This window comes from Sebastes fasciatus, chromosome 8 (assembly GCF_043250625.1).
Source record: "Sebastes fasciatus isolate fSebFas1 chromosome 8, fSebFas1.pri, whole genome shotgun sequence".
In the NCBI taxonomy this organism is placed as follows: domain Eukaryota; kingdom Metazoa; phylum Chordata; class Actinopteri; order Perciformes; family Sebastidae; genus Sebastes; species Sebastes fasciatus.
This window is the reverse complement of record NC_133802.1, coordinates 7,029,522-7,054,648: the sequence shown is the minus strand read 5'-3', so window position 1 is coordinate 7,054,648 and position 25,127 is coordinate 7,029,522. Positions and strand designations below refer to the sequence as shown.

Genomic DNA, 25,127 nt, shown 5'->3' with positions numbered 1-25,127 from the left:
ATATAATCTCTCCACCTAGTCCTGGGTCTTCCCCGTGGCCTCCTCCCAGCTGGTCGTGCCTGGAACACCTCCCAAGGGAGGCGCCCATGGGGCATCCGTGCTAGATGCCCGAACCACCTCAACTGGCTCCTTTTGACGCAAAGGAGCAGCGACTCTACTCCGAGTCCCTCACGGATGACTGAGCTTCTTACCCTATCTCTAAGGGAGACGCCAGCCACCCTCCTGAGGAAACCCATTTCGGCCGCTTGCACCCGCGACCTCGTTCTTTTGGTCATGACCCAACCCTCATGACCATAGGTGAGAGTAGGAACGAAGATTGAACGGTAGATCGAGAGCTTTGCCTTCCGGCTCAGCTCTCTTTTCGTCACAACGGTGCGGTAAAGCGAATGCAATACCGCCCCTGCTGCTCCGATTCTCTGACCAATCTCACGTTCCATCGTCCCCTCACTCGCAAACAAGACCCCGAGGTACTTGAACTCCTTCACTTGGGGTAAGGACTCATTCCCTACCCGTAGTAGGCAAACCACCGGTTTCCTGCTGAGAACCATGGCCTCAGATTTAGAGGTGCTGATCCTCATCCCGACCGCGTCACACTCGGCTGCGAACCGATCCAGTGAGTGCTGGAGGTCGCAGACCGATGATGCCAACAGGACCACATCCTCAGCACACCGAACTGCAAACCCTCCTCCCCCCGACTACGCCTCGATATCCTGTCCATGAATATCACGAACAGGATTGGTGACAAAGCGCAGCCCTGGCGGAGGCCAACCCCCACCGGAAACGAGTCTGACTTGTTGCCGAGGATCCGAACACAGTTAGGAGTATACAGTCCTTTAATATTCAGTATTTTCAACAATGCTTTGCAATTAATTTCAGCTGTCAGCATTCCCATACATTTTCTGCAAGATATACATTTTCTAGTTGCTGATTAATTGGATTCTTGGCCGTGTGTGTGTTTAAAAGGAGGAGGGGGTATTATCAGCTCTATCATCTGTTGTGTGGTTTCAGGTGCTGATATGAGCAACATGTGCTGTCCATTAGTCACTGGGAACAAAAGTTTTCACCTGTAATACTGTCATATACTGTATGGAGACAAAACTGGATTAAAGTTCAATGAGGGTGCTCAATATACACAGTAAAATAAAATAAAACTCAAAGAAAAACCCTGAGTGAAAAGCATGAATAAGAGTGCAGGGTACCCGTTACTGTAGAAATGTTAAGCAATGAAGAAAACTGTACAGAAAGGTGTATATGTTATCATATGACAATACTATAAAAACTGTACAGATGTTGCATCGATGTTACAAATGCTCCAGTATTAGACAGAGATGAGATATAGGGGGGACTAATTCACACTCATTCATATATTTATTCATGTTTACACCACTTTTTGAAATCAGCTGTAACAAAATCATTTCAAATAGGTGTGTAATTTTAACCACTTTAAAACAGTTACCATCATATAAATATACAAAATGAAATAAATAATAAAAAGAGAATGTATTTATTGATAAAGGTATCAGTTCTATTAGGAAAACAAGTTTGCTATAACAGAAACATTTCCTTGGTTCATTATCTTTTTTTAAAAGTTGTGTTTTCTTTATTGTGGTTAACTGTCTTTTGTTCTTATTGGCTGATCTGGGACAGGAAACTGCTCTCTGAATGGCTGATCTGGAGGGCAGCAATGAACGGTGCTGTGACTGGCTGACGAGTTTGTTCCTGTGGTGTATGGCTGAAGACCACCAATACTGTATAGGCTACAGTACCAGTTGGTTCATTTAGTGAACAGTTGGTGTATAGTAGTCTACTAAAACTACTACCACTAGACTTAACTTAAATTAAGCTTTATTACAATCGTCATATACATATATAGGCTACATACATGAAATTTGAGCTCTGCATTTAAACCTGCAGTAGGTAGAAATGGATCGAATATGATTATAAAAAGTAGTTTTTTTGAAAACGGTCGCTATATCTCGACAGTAGTACATGAGACAGGTAATCTGAAAAAAAAAAATCATGTGCCTCTTTGTCCTCCAGTGCTCCTAACGGCATCTGCAAGATTTCACAGACCGGAGGAAAACAAGCAATCAGAGCGGATCTGGAGTCTGCCGTCCAGCTGCCATCTATCTATGAGCCGGCTGTCATTCTCTCCCAAACTCCAACCAAATGGTCAAACTAGTTACTGTGATATCTATTTCTCACCTCAAATGTATTCAAGAACATCTTGTAGTGAACTGTTTAGCTGTAAACGGAGAAAGTTTGTGACCCGGCAGCCATGTTGAGGTCTGTTGAGGAAATACCAAGCACCGCCCGCCAGCCGTAGCACAGCCAATCAGAACGCTCTCTCTCTCTGAAATGACCTGTGATTGGCCAAAGTCTTCCTGTCACAGGCTAGATTTTTTAAAGCCTGAAAACAGAGCCATGAGGAGGTGCAGAAGTCTAGTTTTCTCTCAGACCACTTGAATTACAATATGCTGAAAGGTTATTATGGAATTTTTGCCCAATGATGCCAAAAATATACTGCCTACTGCTTTAAAGGTCCCATATTTTAAAAAAGTGACATTTTCATGTTTTTTTTATTATAAAGCCGGCTTAAGTCCTATATAAATACTGTGAAAGTATCGAAACACTCAATCCACAGGGAAATACACGCAGCCCGTATTCAGAAACTCTGCATTTGAAACAATCTGTCAGGATTCCTGTCCATTTGTGATGTCACAAATATACAATATTTAGAACCGTTACACAATTTTAAACGTAAACATTCTAAATATGTTCTGGTTTATTCCTGGTTGCAGTGTATGTGGATGTTATCAGCTGACAGGAAGTACACATGGACCCACGCTGTTGCCTAGCAACGCAATTCCGTCACAATTCCCCAGAAATGCGCTAAAACGGAGCGTTTCAGACAGAGGGTAAATACAGGCATATTCAGGCCGACAGAATGAGGAAAATAAAAAAATGTTTTTTATCATTACAGTATGTAAACATGTTCTAGTAGAAACACAAAATACAAGTATGAACCTGAAAATGAGCATGATATGGGACCTTTAAGCTTTATTAAAATTGTCATATACATGCATATATAGGCTACATACAGTACATGCAATCTGACCTCTGCATTTAACCCATCCTAACCCCAAACTACCACTAGCAGCAGTAGTAGCCTACTAGCATATTGCTGCTGTGTGCAACTACTCAGCTGGTTTGGAGTGTTTTATTGACTTGAGGGCTGTGTTTTTGGTGCGATACTCCTCCTCCAATACCACCGTCCTCCTCTAGAAATATTGACACCGTGTCCAACAACAACAGCCCAGACCAGGCCGGGCCGAGCCGGGCTGGGCCGAGCCAGGCCACAGACCCAGACCACAACCACATCATCCTTTTTTATCCATCATTCTCTTGTAAGACATCATCTTTTTTTATCCATCACCCTATTAAACACCATCCTTTTATCCATTTATCTATCTACCTATTTATATTTAGTTTACTTTATTTTATCTTATTCTTTTTAATCTTGCCTTAATTTGATTTGCACCCTGACAGCCAGCCACTCCCATCACCCCTCTCAAGTCACAGTCACATCATATTGATCTTGCCCAGTTATGTTGGCTTTTTTAAAGTTTTTTTATAAAGTATTTTTTATTTTTATTTTTTATTTATTTATGTTTTTATTTTTATTTATTTTCTCTCTCTCTCTCTCTCTCTCTCTCTCTCTCTATATATATATATATATATATATATATATATATATAGCCCTGACCTATCAACCAGGCTCACGAAGGCTCACGAATTTACGCCAGGTCGAGCCAGACCAGACCGAGCAAAGGGCGGCCCCTGCTCTGTATAGGAGCAGAGCTTAGTGGGTGATATGAGCTGCTGGCCGGCTGCAGCTCTCCTGGTCTCCTGCAGGAGGCGGTACAGCGGGGTTTCTGTCCATGGTGCTGAAGACTCGGCTGTCTCTGTCCGGGGTGCTGAACAGCAGAGAGAGAGAGAGGAGCTGCCTGGTTTATTCTAGTCAGTCTGAGGCTCTGCTGCTGTCCTGCTGGTTCAGTCCTCCTCCACCGTGTTCTGGTTGGTGTGTCCCGGTCTGCAGTCACCGTAGAGCGGCTCCGTGAGCGTCTATCTGCCGTCCGGAGATGTGTTAGCGGAGGGGGGATGGTAGGGCAGCAGTCTGACTACAAGGTAAGGAAGGCTTTATGGCTCTGACAAAGAGCGACAAGCGCACTTATTTTGTCGGTATTTTTTCCGGGGCCTCGGCTTGCAGGGCCTTTATACGGTGGATCCACACCGAGACGGTGATGAAGCGATATGTTCGGCTGTAGATCCACTGAGGATGTCAGCGGAGGATTTGTGCACGGTCCGACCGCGATCAGGCTTTTAAAGAGATTATTATTATTATTATGGTCGGTCATTATTTTCCAGCCTCTTATAATAACGGCCCGGTGTCGATGCAGTCCAATTTGTGTTAGAAGTGTAAAGCGGAGCGCCGTTGGCCTTTGTATGTTGTGTGTTTCTGTCAGTGTGCCAGTTTATAGGAGAAGAGAAGAGAAAGGCCTCGTCCTGGTTAGCAGCCCGGCCTACATCTCTATCTGTCATCCACACACAAGAAGCCTATATTAACCTGCTGCTCTATACTGGATTATTCACATGTAGTTTTTTTTATTGTGTGAAATATATTCTGCCTGCATGGCGAAATAATGTATAGTCAATAATTAGACATTTATTCCATCCTGAGTGAGTGTTATAGTGAAGCCTCCCAGCAGGCGCACAGTCACTGTGAACCCTGAGACCACTACTGGGCTGTCAAACTGTCAGCTACCACATACCTTTGTGTTCGGTCTCCAGGAGCATATAGAGGAATCTCCACATTGAATAGATTAACGGGATATATTTCGAGGTTATGACTGTAATTTATTTAATTTTTTTCGAATATCTTTGATAAAAGATGTATTATTGTTTAGAAATAGCTTTATTTAATATTTATTTATTTATTTAATAAACAAACCATTATGTGAAAAATCTGTGGATTTGCCCTCAAAATGTGTTGATTTGTTTTTTTCTAATAACTAAAATAGTTCTTTTTCATCTCCAGCTCACATTAAAGGGGTTGTGTTGATGTGTGTTTCATCCAACAGAAAATGAGTTCAAAGGTCAGACACTGAGCCAGTGGTGGACCAGGGGAGAGCCAATCAACCAGCATCAAAGTATGTATCTATCTATCTATCTATCTATCTATCTATCTATCTATCTATCTATCTATCTATCTATCTATCTACAGTATCTATCTATCTATCTAAATTGTATCTATATATCTATCTATCTACCTCTCTATCTATCTATCTCATCACTTATGGATCTTGCCTCTCTCTGTTATTCAGATGAGTCAAGACACTGCAGAGACACGAACCCGAACCCGCTCAAAAGGCACCCGGGGTCAGTATGGACACACACACACACGCACGCACGCACGCACGCACGCACGCACGCACGCACGCACGCACGCACGCACGCACGCACACACACACACACACACACACACACACACACACACACACACACACACACACACACACACACACACACACACACACACACGTACTCTCATCAGATTGGACGTAAAGTGACACTGATATGTGACATTTCATATTTGCATATTCATCCGTGGCTTGATTGTAAAACAGGCCAGGGAGCTGTGGGCCCTCACGTTGAACTCCACATGGTTTGCTTAAAATTTCCAAACCAACTAATGTTGGACTTCTACCCGGCCTCAGATTTGCTGTGTGGCAAATTAGTTTCTAATGATTTTAAGCATTTTAATTCTAACTATATTTTGGCCTCTCTACAAGTAGAGATCATGGCCTATAGGCCCTTATAATTTCAGTTGGTATTACAGTTTTTCTCAATCGCAGTGGCTCATTTTTTGAAACAGTCTTAACTTTCTCTAAACTGTAATTGTCACAACTGTTTGATGGGACATCACAACTCTATTGCGTGTCTGCAAAAGGTAGTAACTCACCCAAAACACTTCATTCATGCTTCAAAACCTAGTTACTGTGTCACTAAGTTGGCCAACGCCACCAAAATGAAAAGTTGTTTCGTCATCGTTTGTCAAAATGCTTAGTTGTTTTTTTTAACCACAGCAGTCGACCCTGGAAATGTTTCTTGCATACTGTATACAAATCTCTGTTTTGTTTTACTTTTTTATTGACACTGACTGACTGCTGTTGTGTATCTCACTGAGCTGTTTAGATTCCCATTTCAACAGCAGGTAAACGTTAACTGGGAAAAGTCAATACCGTAGCACACAGAAACAGGATATGCACATGTGTATTTATACAGTAAATGTATTTATGTAGCAATGTGTTACATGTATTATACATTAAAAAGAAAATTAACCTTTGATCTTTCATGTAAAGTCATTATACAGTGAATAGAAAATGTGCCACAAAATGACATCCATGCCAAAAAAACAAGTGAAAGAACCTGCCGTACTTCAGTAAAAAAACAAAAAACTAATTGTGTCTCCTCACAGTTCGTTACACCATGTCATAGATATTTATGGAATATACATAAGTTGCAAAGAGGACGACAAAAGGGTTAACTCATCGGTTTTGATCAGCAAGACATGTGCAAGTTGTAGACAAACTTACTCTTTTGCAAACACGTGCAATCTGCTTAAATTAATGAGAAATTCAAATCAGTTATTAATTACAAACTAATTGTTCAGAGATTTGAGCTTATTGTTTTGAAAAACATAATTTTCATACTTGAATTGAGCCAATGCGAATGTGCTTTTCCTACTATAACAAGTCAAAATGTCTGCTGTGATGAAGGCCTGTTACCAAACCAAACAATTTTGCTTTTTGTTCAATGCATAGTCTTTTTGGGTCCCTGGTGGACTGTGGCCCAAGGGCAGCTGGGTAATCCAGCTATGACTACAAGTTTTATACACACCTCATGAAGACAGAAAGGGACATTTATATACTGTAATACTGTGCAAGTATGGATTTTACAGTGTGCAAATAAGCCGCGAGTAAAGCCTCCACAAAATAAAAAGCATCATTGCCTTTTTTTACACTTCGAGCTCTCATATGACTTTTATTTCTGCATTTTACTGACTCTGCTGTCGCTCTACAGTGTCGTCAGACGTGGGACAAGACATGAAACAGGAGTTGAGGTAAGTAATTTTATTCTTCAAACAGAAGACTGTCAAGATGTACGAAGCGTGTACCTTGTGTGTACGAAGTGTGTATTAAATGTCTTGCTGTGTGTGTCAGCAGCAGCTGCCCCACCCCTGGATGCGATGGCAAAGGCCACGTCAGTGGAAGATACTCTCGACATAGAAGGTAGGATTCATTCACTGTGTTTGATCAAACTATCTGCACAACAGCTATAGTTAGCCAGTGCTTTGTATAAGTTATCACATAACCTTAAAAATCATACAAAATCAGCACTCAGATAGAGAAAAAACAATTAGTACAACATGCAAATTAATGTATTAATGTATTAATTATGTTATCATTTTATGTAAAACCATATGTGATAGTTGAACATGTTTGCACAAGTTATTATGATTTAGAAGATGTAATCTAAAATAGATGTTATATATTGTTGTTATCATATAACAATGCAACAAGTATACAGCCCTGCTAGAAGCTCCAATATTCATTATACATCTCACAATGTAAAAGTGTTGGCCAGAACAACAACACGGTGTTGATTTTGCTGTTTTATGTTAGAATGTTAGATGTTAGCATTCACTTACACACCCATCCCGCTCTCCTCAGCATACTGGGATGCCCAATAGTGAAGAAAAGGAAGCTGGAGGAGGCTGAGGCCGAGGCTGAGGAGAACCAGTCTGCTCCCAAAAGGAGGAGCCAGCCTGCCGTACAAGAAGAAGCAGCAGACGAAGGCTTCACCGCAGACGGCGACGCAGTAGAAGAGGAGGAGGTGCAGAAAGAGGAGGAAGAGGAGGAGGTGGAGGAGGAGGAGGAGGTGGCGGAAGAAGACCTCAAAGAGAAGAAGAAAGACAAAACAAAAAGCAGGCCCGAGTCAACAAAAAGTGAGTGAAACCATATCAGAAAAAGTTACCATGAAACATTACAGCACAGTGCCAGAACAAGGGGGCCTCGCTTTCAGGTGTCTCTCATCAAACCAGGCCACCAAAGTGGGATTCCCCCTCAACACTTTCATTTGAATTAAACTATATAATAATTCACCAAAAAAGCAAAGATTATAGAAACGTCAGGAAAAAAAAATACAGTGGATTTGTGTAGCAGAACAATGTTGTTGTTGTTGTTGTTGTTGTTGTTCCTATCCCGTTAGCAGCTTATATCAGACCACAAACCCAAGTCTGGGTTAGGAGACTCATCCCTTTAACTAATTATTGTTAGACTGGCTTAAAGCTTCAATAGGCAACACGTTTTTGGCATCATTGGGCAGAAAATTCCATAATAACCTTTCAGCATATCGTAATTCAAGTGTTCTGAGAGATAACTAGACTTCTGCACCTCCTCATGGCTCTGTTTTCAGGCTTTAGATAATCTAGCCCGTGACGGGAAACTTTGACCAATCACAGGTCATTTTAGAGAGAGAGAGCGTTCCTATTGGCTGTGCTCCGGCTGGTGGGCGGCGCTTGATATTTCCTCAACAGATCTCAACATGGCTGCAGGGTCACAAACTTTCTCATTTTACAGCTAAACAGTACACTACAAGATGTTTCTGAAAACATTTTAGGAGAGAAAAAGGCATTACAGTAACAGAATATAGATTCATATTTGATAAGCGCTGCCTAGTTTGACGTTTGATTGGAGTTTGCGAGTGATTGACAGCCGCTCAGAAACGGCAAGGCTCCATATCAGCTCTGATTGCTTGTTTTCCTCTGGTCTGTGAAATCTTGCAGATGCCTTTAGGAGCACCAGAGGACACAGAGGCACATGATTTTTTTCAGATTACCTGTCTCGTGCACTACTGTCAGGATATAGTGACCGTTTTATAAAAATTACTTTTTTTTATTGTATTTGCTCCATTTCTACCCACTGCTGCTTTAAGTACACATAATGAATATGATGTTTTGGATATACTGTATGTTGAGGGGAGAAAAGTATGGCATGTGAGAGTAGCAGCAGACTCGAATTGAACACGCTCACTGGCTTTACTTCATTAATGCTAAACAAGTTAGATAAGGTCAACTACAGTAAAAGGCCAGTCACAATGCTACTATGTAGAGATGACAATGACATTCATCTATACTTGTCATCCACAGCAGACTGCTCACTGGTGACAACAGAGGACACAGAAACAGCAGCTTGTCCTCCGGCTGAAGTTGGCGATCACGAAAGCTTCACCACAGAGACTGAGAACGAAACTGAGACGGAGAAATCTAGTGAGGAGGTGAAGCCGGTAGCAGTCACTGACGATCATCAGCAGGAGGCAACAGAGACAAAGGACGAGGAGGAGGAGGAGGAAGAGGAAGGTCAGCTGGTGACAAAGGACCAGTCAACAGAGCAAGCTGCAGAAGAAACGGGTGTCACTGAGCTTAAAGAGACGGAAGAAGAGGAGAAAGAGGAGGCAGAAGAAGAAGAAAAGGAAGAGGAAGAGCAACAAGAAAGGCAAGAGGATATTGTAGAAGAGAAAGCGATAGAAAGACATATGATAAACCAGGAAAACTCTGATCACCAGTACTCCAGTGGAGATTACAACCATCAGGCCAAAGAATCAACAGGGGAGCAGAGTCAGAGGGAGGAACAGGAGGAGGAGGAGGAAGAGGAGGAGGAGGAGGAGGAGGAGGAGGAGGAAGAAGAGGAAGAGGAAGAAGAAGAGAGAGAGGAGAGGGAGGTCCACCAAGAGGTCGACACTCCTTACACTTTGAGTCCACGCGCTCAGGGATCTGAGGCTGAGATGTCACTCAGGGAAGAAAAGGTCAGCACTCCTATGACCGAGGAAGAAGAGGAGGAAGACGAAGACGAGCGAGAGGAAGAAGAGGATGAGAGGCAGGAGAAGGAAGAAAGCGAGTTGGTGGTGGAGGAGGAGGAGGAAGAGGAGGACCGAGACTCCAGCAAAGCCTCTCCGACCACAGTGGTTATAGAGCTCCGCTCAGAGGAGGATGATGACGAGGACGATGACGATGAGGAGGAGGAGGAAGATGAGGAGGAAGAAGAGGAGGAGGAAGAGGAGGAGGAGGAGGAAGAAGGAGAGGAACAGGATCGTATCTCAGAGGGCTCAGGAATCACGGATGACTCAGAGAACTGGGATATGACTCGTGGGAACCTGGGTCTGCTGGAGCAGGCCATAGCCCTGAAGGCGGAGGAAGTGAAGGGGGGACACGAGGCCCGGAGCTCTCCGGACTACCAACCATACAGCGCCTCCAGCAAGAGCTCTGAGCCCACTGCCGTAGCACGCCGCACCGCTCACTACAGCAAAGGTACACTTCCTGTTACTACTACCAACCAGGTCAACGTGGTCCTGTTTATTATACAATATGAAATAGTGAATTTCTATGTTTAGTAAATGTCATATATTCTAGGTCTAAATATTATACTCATCACTCAAATTCATTTATTTTGCGTATATTAAATTTTGGTAACACTTCATATTACAGGTCCGCAAATTTCATGGTAATTAGGTGATAATTAGCGAGTGATTTATTTGAAATTTTCTTTGGAATTACTGCCAAATTACCCCAATATTAACCTCAAAGTGTATCAAAAATGACTTTGTTTGGCTGTCTTGACTTGACTCTGGACTTTTAATAATATCATCTTATATTTATTATAAACATAATTTAATAATTCTATTCTGCTATTTCCCAATAAGCAGTAATAAATAGCTGGTCATTTTTTTAATACATTTCCAGGAAAAGAATACAAAGTTAATTGATATGCTTTATTTCCACGTCTGAAAAAAATGCCTCATGTTTGGCAAATCACTCAGTGGTAATGAAAATGTAATGAAAAGCCTAATAATGATGTATTAAATACATAAAACATCATACTACATTAGCTGATTTTTAACAATAGAAAGTGTTGCTATCAATGCCCATATGTGTGATTCTGAGCCTGGTAGTACTTGGTAAGAGGTCAGAACCAAAGTTTGTGGTACTGCCCACAACCTTGTACTACTTACTGATGTGCTTAAATTCATTATTGCTCTCCATTTGAATCACGCCATCCTCTATTCAGAGAAGAAGGAGGTGAAGTGTCCGACCCCGGGGTGTGACGGGACGGGTCATGTGACCGGGCTGTACCCTCACCATCGCAGTCTATCTGGATGTCCTCACAAGGACCGAATCCCTCCAGAGAGTGAGTACACGTTAACCTTTCATAACGCCACAGACCGCCGGTGCAAATGTGAGGCTCCTGATGCATATATTCTGTCACTTTCAGAGCTACAGCAGATGTCAGTCAGCTAAAACACAACCAAGAGTTGTCTATTTTAATGTAACAAACATTTTTAATTTTTTGATATTCAACAGCCTGGGAGCTTTTAGAGTGAAGGCCTAGTTATATTTTCTTACTTTTGTGATTAACCTAACTACTATGGGGTCAGATCAGTCTCAATATTAATGAACGCACACTGATGGATTCACAAATGTATTTTGTGATTTATATATAAATGACTCTCTCCACAAAAATGTTTTTCACTGGACACATAAATGTAAAAGAAAATCCACATAAAAATCATAAGTTTCACAAATATATTTCTGATGCAGACACAAATACGTCTTGTTTTAAATAAATGTAATAGAAATCCACAAATATATGTATTTAAAAGTATTTGCAATTTTCAAAAATCGTACCCTCTTGGGGACACGCTCATGTGATTGGCTGAGAAGGAGGGAGACGTCTGATTGGCTACAGATAATTCCCTGTTGGAAAAAAATGCATTTGTGAATCCTTCTGTGTGCATTTATTAACATTGACACTGATCTGACCCCGTATACTACCAGCATTAGTGTTACTACTATCACTACTACTTACGTCTGTTATAGAAAAACATACTACACTAATACTACTACTGTTTTTACCACTACTCTTTTTCAACTGCTGTGTATGTTATTACTACTGCTAGTGATGTGAAACTTCTACAGCAAGCTAAACAGACTGACCTGAGTGTGTGTCTGCTGTGTGTCTGTAGTCCTGGCCATGCATGAGAACGTCTTGAAGTGTCCGACTCCTGGCTGCACAGGCCAAGGCCATGTCAACAGTAACCGCAACACACACCGCAGGTTAATGAAACACCCAAGGGGACACACACACACACACACACAGTATAAAACACACACATGGGCCTGACTAGCGCAAAACATGTGGCCAGTGAACATATGCCAGATGTTTGGTTGAGGTTGTATTTTGAGTTTTGAGATTGTTAAGAGGATTTTTCTCATAGTTCGGATTTCAGAAATCTATGCATAATGTCATAGACATCAATGTTAGTCTATATAGTCTATGGTTTGACAGAGTTTCAGTTTTAAATGATAGTTTAAACGTAGTTTCGGAGGCCTTTAGAGTCAAATTCTGGAATAATTGGAATGGAAATGATGAAAAATGAAGATTTGCACAAAATATTGAGTGAAACCCCAAGAAGAACCAATCTCTTTTCTTCTAATACTACTAACACATACTTACACTCACTGTCTTTAGAAGGCTTATCCATAATTCAAACTCATATCTGCATATGAAATGTTTACCTTTTGTGAGAGTTTTGTTCCATTAAATGCAAACATCTGGATATGCCTCCCCTGTCAGTCTGTCCGGCTGCCCCATCGCAGCAGCAACTAAGCTGAACAAGACGCAGGACAAGCAGGTTCATTTACAGCCTTCATCCAGCGAACCCTCGTCCAACTCTGACAGAGTGCTCAGGTGAGACATGCGAGCAAAATATATATTTTTTCCAATTCAGTATTTTAATCCATATACATACAACTACAACCGATTAGACTGTTGTCAGGCTATTAGATAGGCGTTATCAGTCACTATAAGCCCCATAGATATGGTTCATTAGGGGCCTACTACACCCACTAGTGGGTTTTATCATCTTTTCACATGGTAGATCACCGAAAGGATGTATAAAAGAACACGACAGCGACCTCTAGCGACCGTAGTAATTATGATAGGAGCAGAAGCAGAAGTCAGCTGCTGTAGTATAGACAGTGTGAAACACCATAAGGGGTGAAGGATGGGGACGATGTTTGGGACACGAAACACAGGGTTTTCACCCAGGAGACTGGAGTTTGCATCCTGTGTGAATCCAACAATGTGTAGATGTCTTTGTGTTCATAGTTATTTTAACCCAAAACATGATGTTTTTTTAATTTAGTTGCCTAAACCTCAAGAAGTTTTAGTTTTATTGCCTAAACCTAAAGAAGTTGTAGTTTTTTTGCCTGAACCACAAGAAATTGTAGTTTAGTTGCCTAAACCTAAAGAAGCCTTTTTGTTTGTGTTCAAAACATGACATTTCATTTAGTTTCACAACATGCTAGAATGTTTTGCTTTTAAGGTTCACTTTCACTTTTACAATGCGGTAGGTGTAGTAGGTCCCTAATGACCCACATCTATGGTGCTTTCAGCGACTGATAAAGCCTATTGATTAACCTGATGACAGTCGAATCGGGTGCCAACTATGTCCATGTCACTATATTGATAATGCATAACTAATGACTTTTCCTCCAGGCCCATGTGTTTTGTGAAACAGCTGGAGATCCCTCAGTATGGCGCCAGCTTTCGGCCCAACACAGTGACCACTACGCCTCGAGCTAACCTGGCCAAGGAGCTGGAGAAATACTCCAAGGTGTCTTTTGACTATGCAAGCTTTGATGTCCAGGTGTTTGGAAAGCGTATGCTCATTCCAAAGACTCCCGGCAGCACTGAAACACCACCCAAAGCCTTCAAATGTAAGACACTTCACCTCCATGCTCCACTTCTATATTTGATTTTGACATGCCATGCGATTTCTGAGTCTGATGGCATATTTATGCTTGGCGAGGCGATGTCTCAGGCGTCTTTTTGCGCGGCCTATGTAGAAAAAGCCCTTCTCATATGGACAAGACAGGCGCTATATGACAAAGGTGGTGTTACAGTTAATGAAATCACTTTGTTTATAGGTTTTATCTGTGCAAAATATTTAGTTTGCATCACATTTTTTCACAGTGAGGGCAACGCATGCATCTAAAGGTGCCAAACAGCTTGTTCTATTAATTGGTATGCACAAATGACTGTAATTTGAGAGCATGAATTAGTCATTGCTGGGCTCACAAATTAGTTTTTGTTTCCCCCACCTGCCGGGCTCCATACATTACTGTGTGTTTACCTTCCCAATGAGCACACACAATAATGCATAAAAACAGACCTGATATTACTGTAACTACCAGCAGCAGCTCTGTATTCACATTTAGCTATACCGTTGCACACATGTAGTTTTCGGCTACACAGTAGTCTGCTCTCTTGTTCTTATTCCAACAAATTCATTCTGCTCCATTCCCACACAGCTAAATCATTCCCTAAGGCCTCCTCCCCCAGTCACAGCGTGTCAGGAGGCTTTTCTAAGAGCGCATCGTCCTCCAGTAGTTACGACTACAGCCAAGATGCAGAGGCGGCCCATATGGCAGCAACAGCCATCCTCAACCTGTCCACCCGCTGCTGGGAGAGGCCAGAGACCATCAGCACCAAACCCAGGGAACCCTGCAACAAGGTACACCAGGACTTATTTAGACTAGCTCAACAGTGCACGGCACTATCATTGTTCTTGTATATTTTGGTCGCTTTAGTTGCACTGACCGTGTATCTGAACCCTGCAGGAGTCGGACATTGAAGTGGATGAGAACGGCACCTTAGACCTTAGCATGAAGAAGACCAAGAGGGAAGGCGTGCAGCCTCCAGAGCCTTCATCTTCCTCGTCTTCATCCTCTCAACACATCGGAGCCACTATGTCTCAGGGCCACACTCAGCCAGAGTGGGAGGGGCCGCTGGACTTCACCAAACCTAGTGGAGTCAAAGAGGAAGACCACGAAGAGGTACACCACTTGTAGAGATCCCATCACTGTGAGAAAAGACAGACAGATAACAGGAGAGTGAAAGATAAGGCTGTGCCAGAGTAACCTACCGATGTTTTTCCTCCATGTCACCCGTGTTTTACCTTTCTTCAGGTGGAATACGCGGCTCCTTCATACACCTCATCTGATTGTGAGGAAGAGGACCAGGAGAACCTCGAGGAAAGGAAGTACCCCGGTGAGGTCACCACCAGCAGCTTCAAGGTCAAGTTTCAGCCCAAAGACAGCAAAAAAGAGGTTCTTATGTAAGTCACAGTTGTTTTTTTTACCATACATCCATTTAAAAACATTGTTCCACTTATCATTTATTAACTGATCCCCATAAAAAGGCTTTTTTACTGAGATGAGATGTCTGGAACATTGATATAACAACATTAACACCACTTAAAGAGAGTCTGTGGGGACACGGACCAGTTAGAGTTCAGGTGGGACCAGATGATTGTGATAGGCCGGGGACAGACTGGGCACGTCAGGAGCGCGTGGCGGCTGCGCGATTCAGGCGTCGGGTGTTCAGACCAGCTGCGTTTCTGCTGCTGCCTTGTAGTGTACTGTTTAGCTGTAAAATTAGAAAGTTTGTGACCCGGCAGCCATGTTGAGATCTGTTGAGGAAATACCAAGCACCGCTCACATGGCTGGAGCACAGCCAATAGGAACGCTCTCTCTCTGAAATGACCTGTGATTATACCTCCGCGACAACGTAGTCGGGGGCATATAGTGCTCTGCGTGTCCATCCTCCATTTCCGTAGCAGAACTCGGAAACTATTTAACTAAGAAACTTCAAATTTGGTATGATGTTCCCAAATCATGTACAATTAATGAAATATCATACACTATCACCCGGCACCGTGGACACAGAGTCCAGGTGTTGAAATACAAGCAAGTAAGGAAGTGGTTAAAACCTGGAGAGCATCAACAAGACAGACCACATTTGTCTTCTACTGACTTTATCCTGAGGAAGGTGAGCTAATAACAAGCTACATTGTGCTCAATAGACTAATTCCATTAGTTCCAAAAGGGCAAAACCTTTGGCCCTACTTTAGTAGGGGTCAAGCAGTGAGCGGGGGTATGTGAGCCATGCTCACTTTTACCTTGTTGGTCAAAGTCTTCCGTCACTGGCTAGTATAGCAGTAACAGTAGTACTGTTTAGCTGTAAACTGAGAAAGTTTGTGACCCTGCAGCCATGTTGAGATCTGTTGAGGAAACACCAAGCACCGCCCGCCAGCCAGAGTACAGCCAATAGGAACGCTCTCTCTCTGAAATGACCTGTGATTGGCCAAAGTCTTCCTGTCACAGGCTAGATTTTTTAAAGCCTGAAAACAGAGCCATGAGGAGGTGCAGAAGTCAAGATATCTCTCAGAACACTTGAATTACAATATGCTGAAAAATTATGATGGAATTTTTGTCCATTGATGCCAAAACATTGTTGACTACTGAAGCTTTAAATTCTTGTGGAAAAAAAACAAGTCAAAATGTATACTTTCTGGCATGTCAGTATAAGCACCATCTTGAAAGGCAATGGACTAATCTGTGAGTGTGTGTCTTGGCCATAGATGTCCCACCCCAGGCTGTGATGGCAGTGGACATATCACTGGCAACTACGCGTCACATCGAAGGTAAGACCCGCACTCTGACAAGGAAATGATAAGTGAAGTATATTTGTTTTACAAATCTATGGTGTGATTGCACTTTAACAACAGATTTGTTGATTCTGAGCAGAGTCATTTTATAAGGAAAAGGGGGAGTGATCGGTAAATTTGATTGCATTTTTCCCAGTTTGATGATTTGCTTGTTGAAACGCTGGGGAAAAGGTTGACAAAATTACGAGCTCTACTAAATCCTTGCATTCTGGAAAGACTCAACAAATCTGATCCTGTGGAAATGTAGATAAGCATGACACAGAGCTTGAAATAGGTCAGTACTCAACGGTACAGAGTCCAACTGAGTACCACTGCTTGTCATTCAGTACAGCCACTTTCTAACGAAATGTAGGTGCGGTAGTTAGATAGGTGTAGTTACTGTCAAAATACATCCCTTTTCTACTCAAACAAGCCACAATGCGGCCAAATGTGCAGCTGTGTTAAGTACAATATGTTGGAAGTTGGAAAGCTGGTGGATAAGAGCATAGATTTCTGCCTCTGTCCATACATTGTGGCCCGTACAGAGGCTGGCAGGTAGCAGAGATATGTTTTAATATAATTTATGCACTTGAATTACGACTTGTATTTCATATTACAAATGAATCAGTCAAATGAATAATTCTTGCACTTGCTCATGCCCCCAAATACTGCATGTACATGATTTGTAGGCTGCCTTACGCTTCGTCCACACTGGGAATGTCAGTAGCGCGTGTCGGCTGCGTCGGCTGCGTAGGCTGCGTCGGCTGCGTCGGCTGCGATGGCTGCGGCGGCGGTGGCGATTGCGTCGGCTGCGATGGCTGCGATGGCTGCGATGGCTGCGATGGCTGCTTAGGCGGCGGCGGGTGCGGCGGCTGCGGCGATTGCGTCGGCTGCGTCGGCTGCGGCGGCTGCGGCGTGTGTCGGCTGCGTCGCGTGGCAGCTGTGTGGTTCACGTGCCGGGTGCGTTTCAGCTGCGTGCCGGGTGCGTTTCTGCTGCAGCTGCTGCTGTCAGCCCTTTCTTTCTACATAGAGTTTGCCTTTCATAATGGCCATTTCATTTAATCGTAAATGTCATATACATTTATTTTAGACAGAGAAAGGTTAAGAAACGTGTGGTAATTTGTAAATAATAGTAATAATCCACAATTAAAACCTCGTACTATATTCATTTTTGGAGCTCTGCAAGTCACTGCATGTTCTACAACACTGTCCGACACATATTTCAGAATAAAAGCCTTGTGTTAAGGGCTTTGATTTTGAAATGAAAGCAGGAAGTGTTGATTTAAAACACCGCGCGCGGCTCGCATGGGCAGTGTGGCTGCTCTAACCCGTTAACACGGACGCCGAGATAAAAAAACAACAGGTAACGCAGCCGCCACGCGCTCCTGCCGTTCCCAGTGCGGACGAAGCTTTTGGAAGTTGGAAGATCTTCACCACAGTTCCTTTAAAAAGAGCCACACTATTTTCAGATTATATTTGATATGACTGGTGTTCAGATGACATGGGTCCAAGTAAAATAATCTACTGAAATGATTGAGGATGTTTCACCTCCATTCAAATGTGACCTCTTCAGTTCTAATGAGACGGGTACCGTAACACCTGGAGAAGGAGCATGACTCCATGGACCATCTGACCTTCATTAGAACTAAAGAGGCCTTTGAAATCAGCAGCAACACATCTTCCAGTGGATTGTTTCATTTACACCTCATATCATTTACACACACTACCACACACACACACACACACACACACACACTTTCATCATTCTTTATTTTTCCTACCCAACTACTCCACTACTTTAGAGATCAGATAATAAAGTAACTTCCTGTCCTCCCTGTGTGTGTGCTGCCCAGTCCTGTCCTGGCTCTGTAGTCCAGTTCAGGTTCTGGCTCTTTCCTTCACTCATACTCAGACATCCTGTTCTCAGTCTGGTTTTCTGACACTCTCTCTCTAACCTATCTTCCAGTCTGTCAGGCTGTCCTCTTGCTGATAAATCACTTCGGACCCTCATGGCTGCCCACACAGCTGAACTAAAGTATGTCTGCTTTCTCCTGTCTCTCACCTCCAACATGTTCACTGAGCACTCAGTCTGCAGCTACAGCTCTGTCCCTGCTCTCCTTTTAAACTAATAATAAAATAGTCAAAATCAATTATAATATAAGTCCAATATTGAAAAATCAAAACCAAAAAACTATGAGCCCTAATGATTTAGAGAGAAAAAAAAAAGTGGTTTCTGCCTGCAGTCTGCTGATGATGTCAGCCTGTGGAGTGAAAGAACGTCTGTCTGTCTGTGTGTGTCTCAGGTGTCCGACTCCAGGTTGTGATGGATCAGGCCACATAACAGGAAACTACGCTTCACATAGAAGGTAGGGGCTCTTCTCTCCCGCTCTGCCTGCTGTGCCGTCAGTTACTCTGTACAGACTGTGATTGGTCCTCTCTCTATTCCTCTCTGCCAGTCTCTCCGGATGCCCTCGAGCTAAGAAAGGCGGGGTCAAATCAACCCCCACCAAGGATGACAAGGAAGACTCTGAGCTCTTGAGGTGAGCAACAGTAGCTCATTGGCTCTAACCAACCAAGCATGCATGCATAATGTTAGACTGTCTCTGTACCACGGCTGGGAGGATAACGGTTATAAATAAGTACTTAACAGCAGTTGGATTGTGGATATTCATAATCATTAGGATGAATCCTAATGGTTTTGGTAGGGCTGTCAATTTGAATATTTAATCGCATGATTGTCCATGATTCATTGTGATAATTGCAAATTTACTTTTTTATTTTTTAACTGTTCAAAATGTACCTTAAAGGGAGATTTGTCATGTACTTAAGACTCTTATCAACATGGGAGTGGGCAAATATGCTGCTTTATGCAAATGTACTGTATGTATATATTTATCATTGGAAATCAACACAAAACAATGACAAATATTGTCCAGAAAGGTAGTGTCAGCCTCGGACTGGTTGGGATCTCCACCCGCACAATCCTTTTAATGATGTCCAGGATAGATCACCAGTATTGCTCCAGGCATCTTCATGTCCAGAACATATGTAAAAGAGTCCCTGTTTCAGACTTACATCTAGGGCAATATTCTATTTCATTTAAAATATTTAAATTAACTCTTTTATTTATGTAATAAATCATACAATTGATGACATTTGTCTTGTCTTAGAACATTCTGGGACATACAGTATACAGTAGAAGTGGTTGCCAAATATATTTGTGGTGAATTTTTCTTCAGCACTGCTTTTCTATTATAATTTTAAAACTAAAAATTGATGTGTCAACCTCGTGTTAGCGTCTCGACACCTTCGTCTCCACACTCCGTCAGTGAGAGTCTGCCTGTATCCAGGTGTCCGGTTCCTGGGTGTGACAGTCTGGGCCACATCAGTGGGAAGTACGCCACCCACCGCAGTGCCTACGGCTGTCCGCTGGCAGCGCGCCGGCAGAAGGAAGGTCTTCTCAACGGCACTCCCTTCTCATGGAAGGCCTTCAAGACCGAGGGCCCGACCTGCCCGACGCCGGGCTGCGACGGCTCCGGCCACGCTAACGGCAGCTTCCTGACGCACCGCAGGTATGTCCTCGATATATCTGAGAGTTTCAGCACACAGGAGAGCAGTGTTACAGTCACAGCTTACAGTTTCATCTCAATGTACAATGATTTCAATCCATTGTAAGGCAGTTTCATGTAGGTTAACCTACCAGGAGGCCCAGCTGGGTCCCTATGAATACAATAACAACAACTAATGATGGGGACTCAGGGGTCCACCCACTTCTCCTCCACATGTCCCCACATCTTTGTACATCAGGACAACTTGTTTTGTTGTGTCCACTACTGTGTCCACTGTTCTCTATCACTATAGATAAATAAAATGTGAACTATATACTGTACAGTTGACTAGTGTGAGGGGTTTTATCCCTCATGAGCCTACAGTAATACAGTACATACAACATCTCAGCCTTGTTAGAATGATCCGCTGCTTCTCTCAGTCTGTCAGGTTGTCCCAGAGCGACGGCCAACAAGAAGAGAACCAAATTCCCCGGAGACGAGTATATCACCGCAAAGTTCAGAGCCAGCGACGGTAAGAGACACTCACTTTCCCCTCTGCCTAACAGTACATCCCACATGTCTCCCAAACTATTACTACTAAGACATCAAAACACAAAAAAAGTCCCTCAGGTTTGTCAGGGACAACAACGTTCAACACATAACATGCACAGACTTAGAGATAGATAATAGCACAGATGTAATGTTCTCTACAACATTGGTTTTCAAAGTGGGGTCCGGGGACCCCCCGGGGATCCTTGAGGGTGTTCGAGGGGGTCCCCATCCATAAAAAACACAATGACAGTATGTATGACTATTTAGGTCATGGGTTTCATACACTTTTCTGTAATAAAACATCTAAAAGCAAAAATTCTGTCAGATGGAGGACCCTGGGACAAAAAGTTAGTTCAAGGGTCCTTGACGTGAAAAGGTTTGGGAACCCCCGCTCTGCAGCTTAAAGCTAAAGTTGGTAACTTTGAGCAAATATGATACAAAAAAAAGGTATTTTTATAAAAAGGTTACTATTGGTGCCTTCAAATTGGGTCATGTTTACCATGTTTACCGTGTTTACGAGTTGGGCCCATATGAACACCCCCCTCATGTCGTATTCACCCACCTCGGAAGTGGAAAGTTTCTGAAATTTCCGAGTGTTTTTTCATGTAGACAGAAAGTGGTGGAAGTTAAAGAGGTAATTTTTTCGGCGCATAATAAGTTAATATATTGTAATTTTAGCCGTATATTGTTTTTCTTCATAATTTTATAATATGTCTGAGGAATATTTCATTTATTGGACTTGTTGCTGCTACATGCAGCGCCACAAATATAAAGTGATGCCTGTAATAGACATGCGTGACAGCCAGTGTACTGTAGGTAGGATGGGCAGTTGTCTTGATATTCTGTGTGTTGTTGCTCTCAGTTCTGGACAACGATGAGGACATCAAGCAGCTCAACAAGGAGATCAACGATCTGAGCGAGTCCAACTCAGAGATGGAGTCCGACATGATGAACCTGCACACTCAGGTGAGCTCAGCTGTTTAGCTCACTGCACCGCTTCCAGCAGGTGGAGGATGACACACCCGCTAACGTTTTAAAGTACATCCAGGAGACTGACTGTAGAGAAAAATGGATGCTGCACAGACTAGCTTCATTGATGCATTAGTAGAGCTGGATATGCCCAAGACATTTTCCCCATAAGCTGCTATTATATAGATATATACTGTATATATACACCAATCAGCCATAACATTATGACCACCTGCCTAATATTGAGCAGGTCCCCCTTCTGCCGCCAAAACAGCCCTGACCAGTCGAGGCACGGACTCCACTAGACCTCTGAAGGTCTGCTGTGGTATCTGGCACCAAGCCGTCAGTAGCAGATCCTATCAGTCCTGGCAGTTGCGAGGTGGGGCCTCCGTGGATCGGACTTGTTCGTCCAGCACATCCCACAGATGCTCGATTGGATTGAGATCTGGAGAATTTGGAGGCAGAGTCAACACCTCAAACTCGTCGCCATCCACATGATGTAAAAGAAAACGTGATTCATCAGACCGGGCCACCTTCTTCCATTGCTCCGTGGTCCAGTTCTGATGCTCACGTGCCCATTGTAGGCGCTTTTGGCGGTGGACACGGGTCAGCACGGGCACCCTGACTGGTCTGCGGCTACGCAGCCCCATACGCAACAAACAGCGATGCACTGTGTAACAAGATAACCAATGTTATTCACTTCACCTGTCAGTGGTCTTAATGATATGGCTGATCAGTGTATATATATATATATATATATATATATATATATTTCTGGTTCTATTGTCAAGCTGGCTGTGTTGCTGCTTCAGGATTGTGTTCTGTGTCCGTCTCTGCTTCAGATCAATTCAATGGAGAAGAACCTGAAGACTATGGAGGAGGAGAACAAACATATCGAAGAGAGGAATGAGGCCTTGTTCGTGGAGCTATCCGGTCTGAGTCAGGCCCTGATACGCAGCCTGGCCAACATCCGCCTGCCCGCCATGGTTAGTATATACCACAATCTTTTGGTTTGTTTAAAAAAAGAGGACGAACCAGGAGGAAATAATTCCCCTTCCATTGGAAAGGATCATTAATTTTAGCCTGAATGGAATCGATCAGACATGCAGGTTAGGTTAATTGTTGACTCTAAATTGCCCCGTAGGTGTGAATGTGAGCATGAATGGTTGCTGTGGTAGTACCATCAAAATCATTTCACACATCAATGGTCTCTTCCTGATTATACTTATTAAAATAATTAAGACATTTTGATGGCACTACACTATAAAAGTGAAGTTATTGAATATTTTTCCAATTAAAAATTCACCAAAATTGTTGTAGTACAACTATGAGACAGAACGAGTTACCTAACTCGAGGGAACGATTTACTAATTTAGGGCACGAATTAATAAAAATGTTCTCCAAGGTGTCTAGGGGGGGCTCCGTACATTTTCATTCCTACTGAGGGGAAAATGTCCAACAGGACATTATGTAGCCAAAGCAACTAACATTGTTTTATTCTCTGTGTGAGTGATAAGTAGAAATTTACTTCACAAACTTTCTGACTTCTGAACTTGTGTGTGTGTTCAGCAGGAGCCGCTGTCAGAGCAGAACTTTGACAACTATGTGGAAACCCTGACCCACATGTTTACCAATAAAGACTGCTACCAGAACCCCGAGAACCGGGCTCTGCTCGAGTCCATCAACCAGGCGGTGAAGGGCATCGAGGTGTGACGGACGGACGGGACAGACGGGAGGAGGACAGGGGGGGCGGGGGGGGCATCACAATGACGACACCAATCTTTCTTTCCAAACCCTTTAGATACTGTATGTAATTAATTCTTCTCATTTTGGAACTTTGTCCGTTTATTTCTATATGTTCTTTGCATTAGTTTGCTGTTTGCATGTTGCTTTACGACGGTATGAGCGTGAACAGATTAGGGCGTGGATGTCAAAGTGTGGTGGCGCACTGGAGTTAAACTGTTACTGTAAGCAAGGGTCGTCTCGAGGTATACACAGACAGGCACAGAGAGAGCAGAACAAAGTCAGGAGTGCAGTATACAGCCTGAGCCGAGCAGATTCTCTTAGTTAGTGAACATATCCCATCTCCACTCAATAATGTTGATAGTATTCTATATGAGCATAGTGATGTTGCACCTCCAGGACTAGTTTGTAGATTCATTCTTACTATTGCTGTGTAACTATTTAAGTCCTTTGCAAATGTTGTTTTAATAACTTATTCATTCATGTCTGCTGTATTATTTTTTATGTTGGCCTATTTATTATTCATTATATATTTATTAACTTTTTTGTTTTTATTTATTTCAAAATGCTATCTGAGAAGATTTTAAATGGTGACCAAGAGAAGGGAATCATTTCCTCTGCATTGTTGAACAAAGAGGAAATATTTTAAGAGATCAACTATGAATTGTTTTATATATCTTATTATTTATTTAAAAATACTGGGATCTTTTTAAGTGCAAATATTTTGTAACTGAAAGTTTTTTAATCATTTTCTAAAGATTTTTTTTTTTTTTGGTGCTTATGTTTATATGATTTTTCCTTTTTATTTTCACAAACTATTTTGAGTACATTGCAATACACTGGGAATATTGAGCTGCACATATTTGGTATTTATTTGGTGATGAAGAACAAAGTGATGGTGAATATTTATTTTGTATTGTCTGTGTGTTATGATGGCTGTGTATGGATTAGTCTTTAAGTTGCTCTTGAAATAAAGGTTAACCCACAGTAAATGTGGACTGGACTGATTGTGTTTTTGTATCGACTCAAACTTTTACATACTATTATTTTTTAGATGTAGGACTGTTAAGATACAACAACTTGTACTTTTTGTACTGTAACAGCCATTCTGGGGCTAGCTCCATCAAAGCCATCAAGTATTGTTTGTTCAAATTTAGTTTAAATGTTACGTTTGAATAAAAATGCTATGAGAAGAAGCAGGATTACCTGATCACTGATCAGTTAGAAACATACCACTATTACTAAAATCAAGGGCTGGTAGTGGTCATGAGTAACTACATCCTCTTTATCATTTAGCCGCTGAAGATGTGCACAGCTGCTCACGCACAATACCTTTGTCCCGATGATGTCACACGTATTACCCATCTACTGTCTGCCTCCCTTTGCAGTCTTTCAGCTGGACTTGGGAGGAGGCTCCAGCCCAGATGTTTCCGTGCCCAATCCCTCCAACTTGGTGGTTTCTGTTCCAGTCTTCCAGCGAGCTTGCAGCCTTGGCAGATCACTAATATTTGTATCGATACTACTGATACTCAGTGTTGTGTTGAGTATCAATAGGATCAATAACAAAAGGGGAAAGAAAACTCTCTCCATAGGTCACATTCTGAGAACATTTACCACACATGTGATTAACACATTAATTACACAAGA

The 25,127-nt window shown here is 42.5% G+C and overlaps 1 protein-coding gene across 7 annotated transcripts; it reads left to right on the top strand.

Moving 5' to 3' along the window:
- The first annotated feature begins 3,908 nt into the window (after positions 1-3,908).
- On the top strand, positions 3,909-24,472 carry myt1a (myelin transcription factor 1a). 7 transcript variants are annotated; one of them, XM_074643016.1, is made up of 23 exons: positions 3,909-4,188; positions 5,142-5,210; positions 5,385-5,439; positions 7,144-7,183; positions 7,287-7,352; positions 7,794-8,068; positions 9,275-10,429; positions 11,187-11,306; positions 12,142-12,232; positions 12,753-12,866; positions 13,677-13,897; positions 14,492-14,694; positions 14,801-15,016; positions 15,149-15,297; positions 16,603-16,665; positions 18,635-18,703; positions 18,972-19,034; positions 19,125-19,208; positions 19,965-20,240; positions 20,657-20,748; positions 21,631-21,734; positions 22,580-22,723; positions 23,307-24,472. In XM_074643016.1, exons 3-23 carry the CDS (start codon positions 5,385-5,387, stop codon positions 23,448-23,450), a joined length of 3,744 nt encoding a protein of 1,247 aa, XP_074499117.1. In that variant the 5' UTR covers positions 3,909-4,188; positions 5,142-5,210; the 3' UTR covers positions 23,451-24,472. The 7 variants fall into 7 exon arrangements, with proteins under 7 accessions (XP_074499117.1, XP_074499119.1, XP_074499116.1 ...); XM_074643018.1 differs by having other exon boundaries at positions 3,911-4,188; positions 9,272-10,429; positions 20,019-20,240; positions 23,310-24,472; XM_074643015.1 differs by having other exon boundaries at positions 3,911-4,188; positions 9,272-10,429; positions 23,310-24,472.
- Positions 24,473-25,127: the final 655 nt, after the last annotated feature.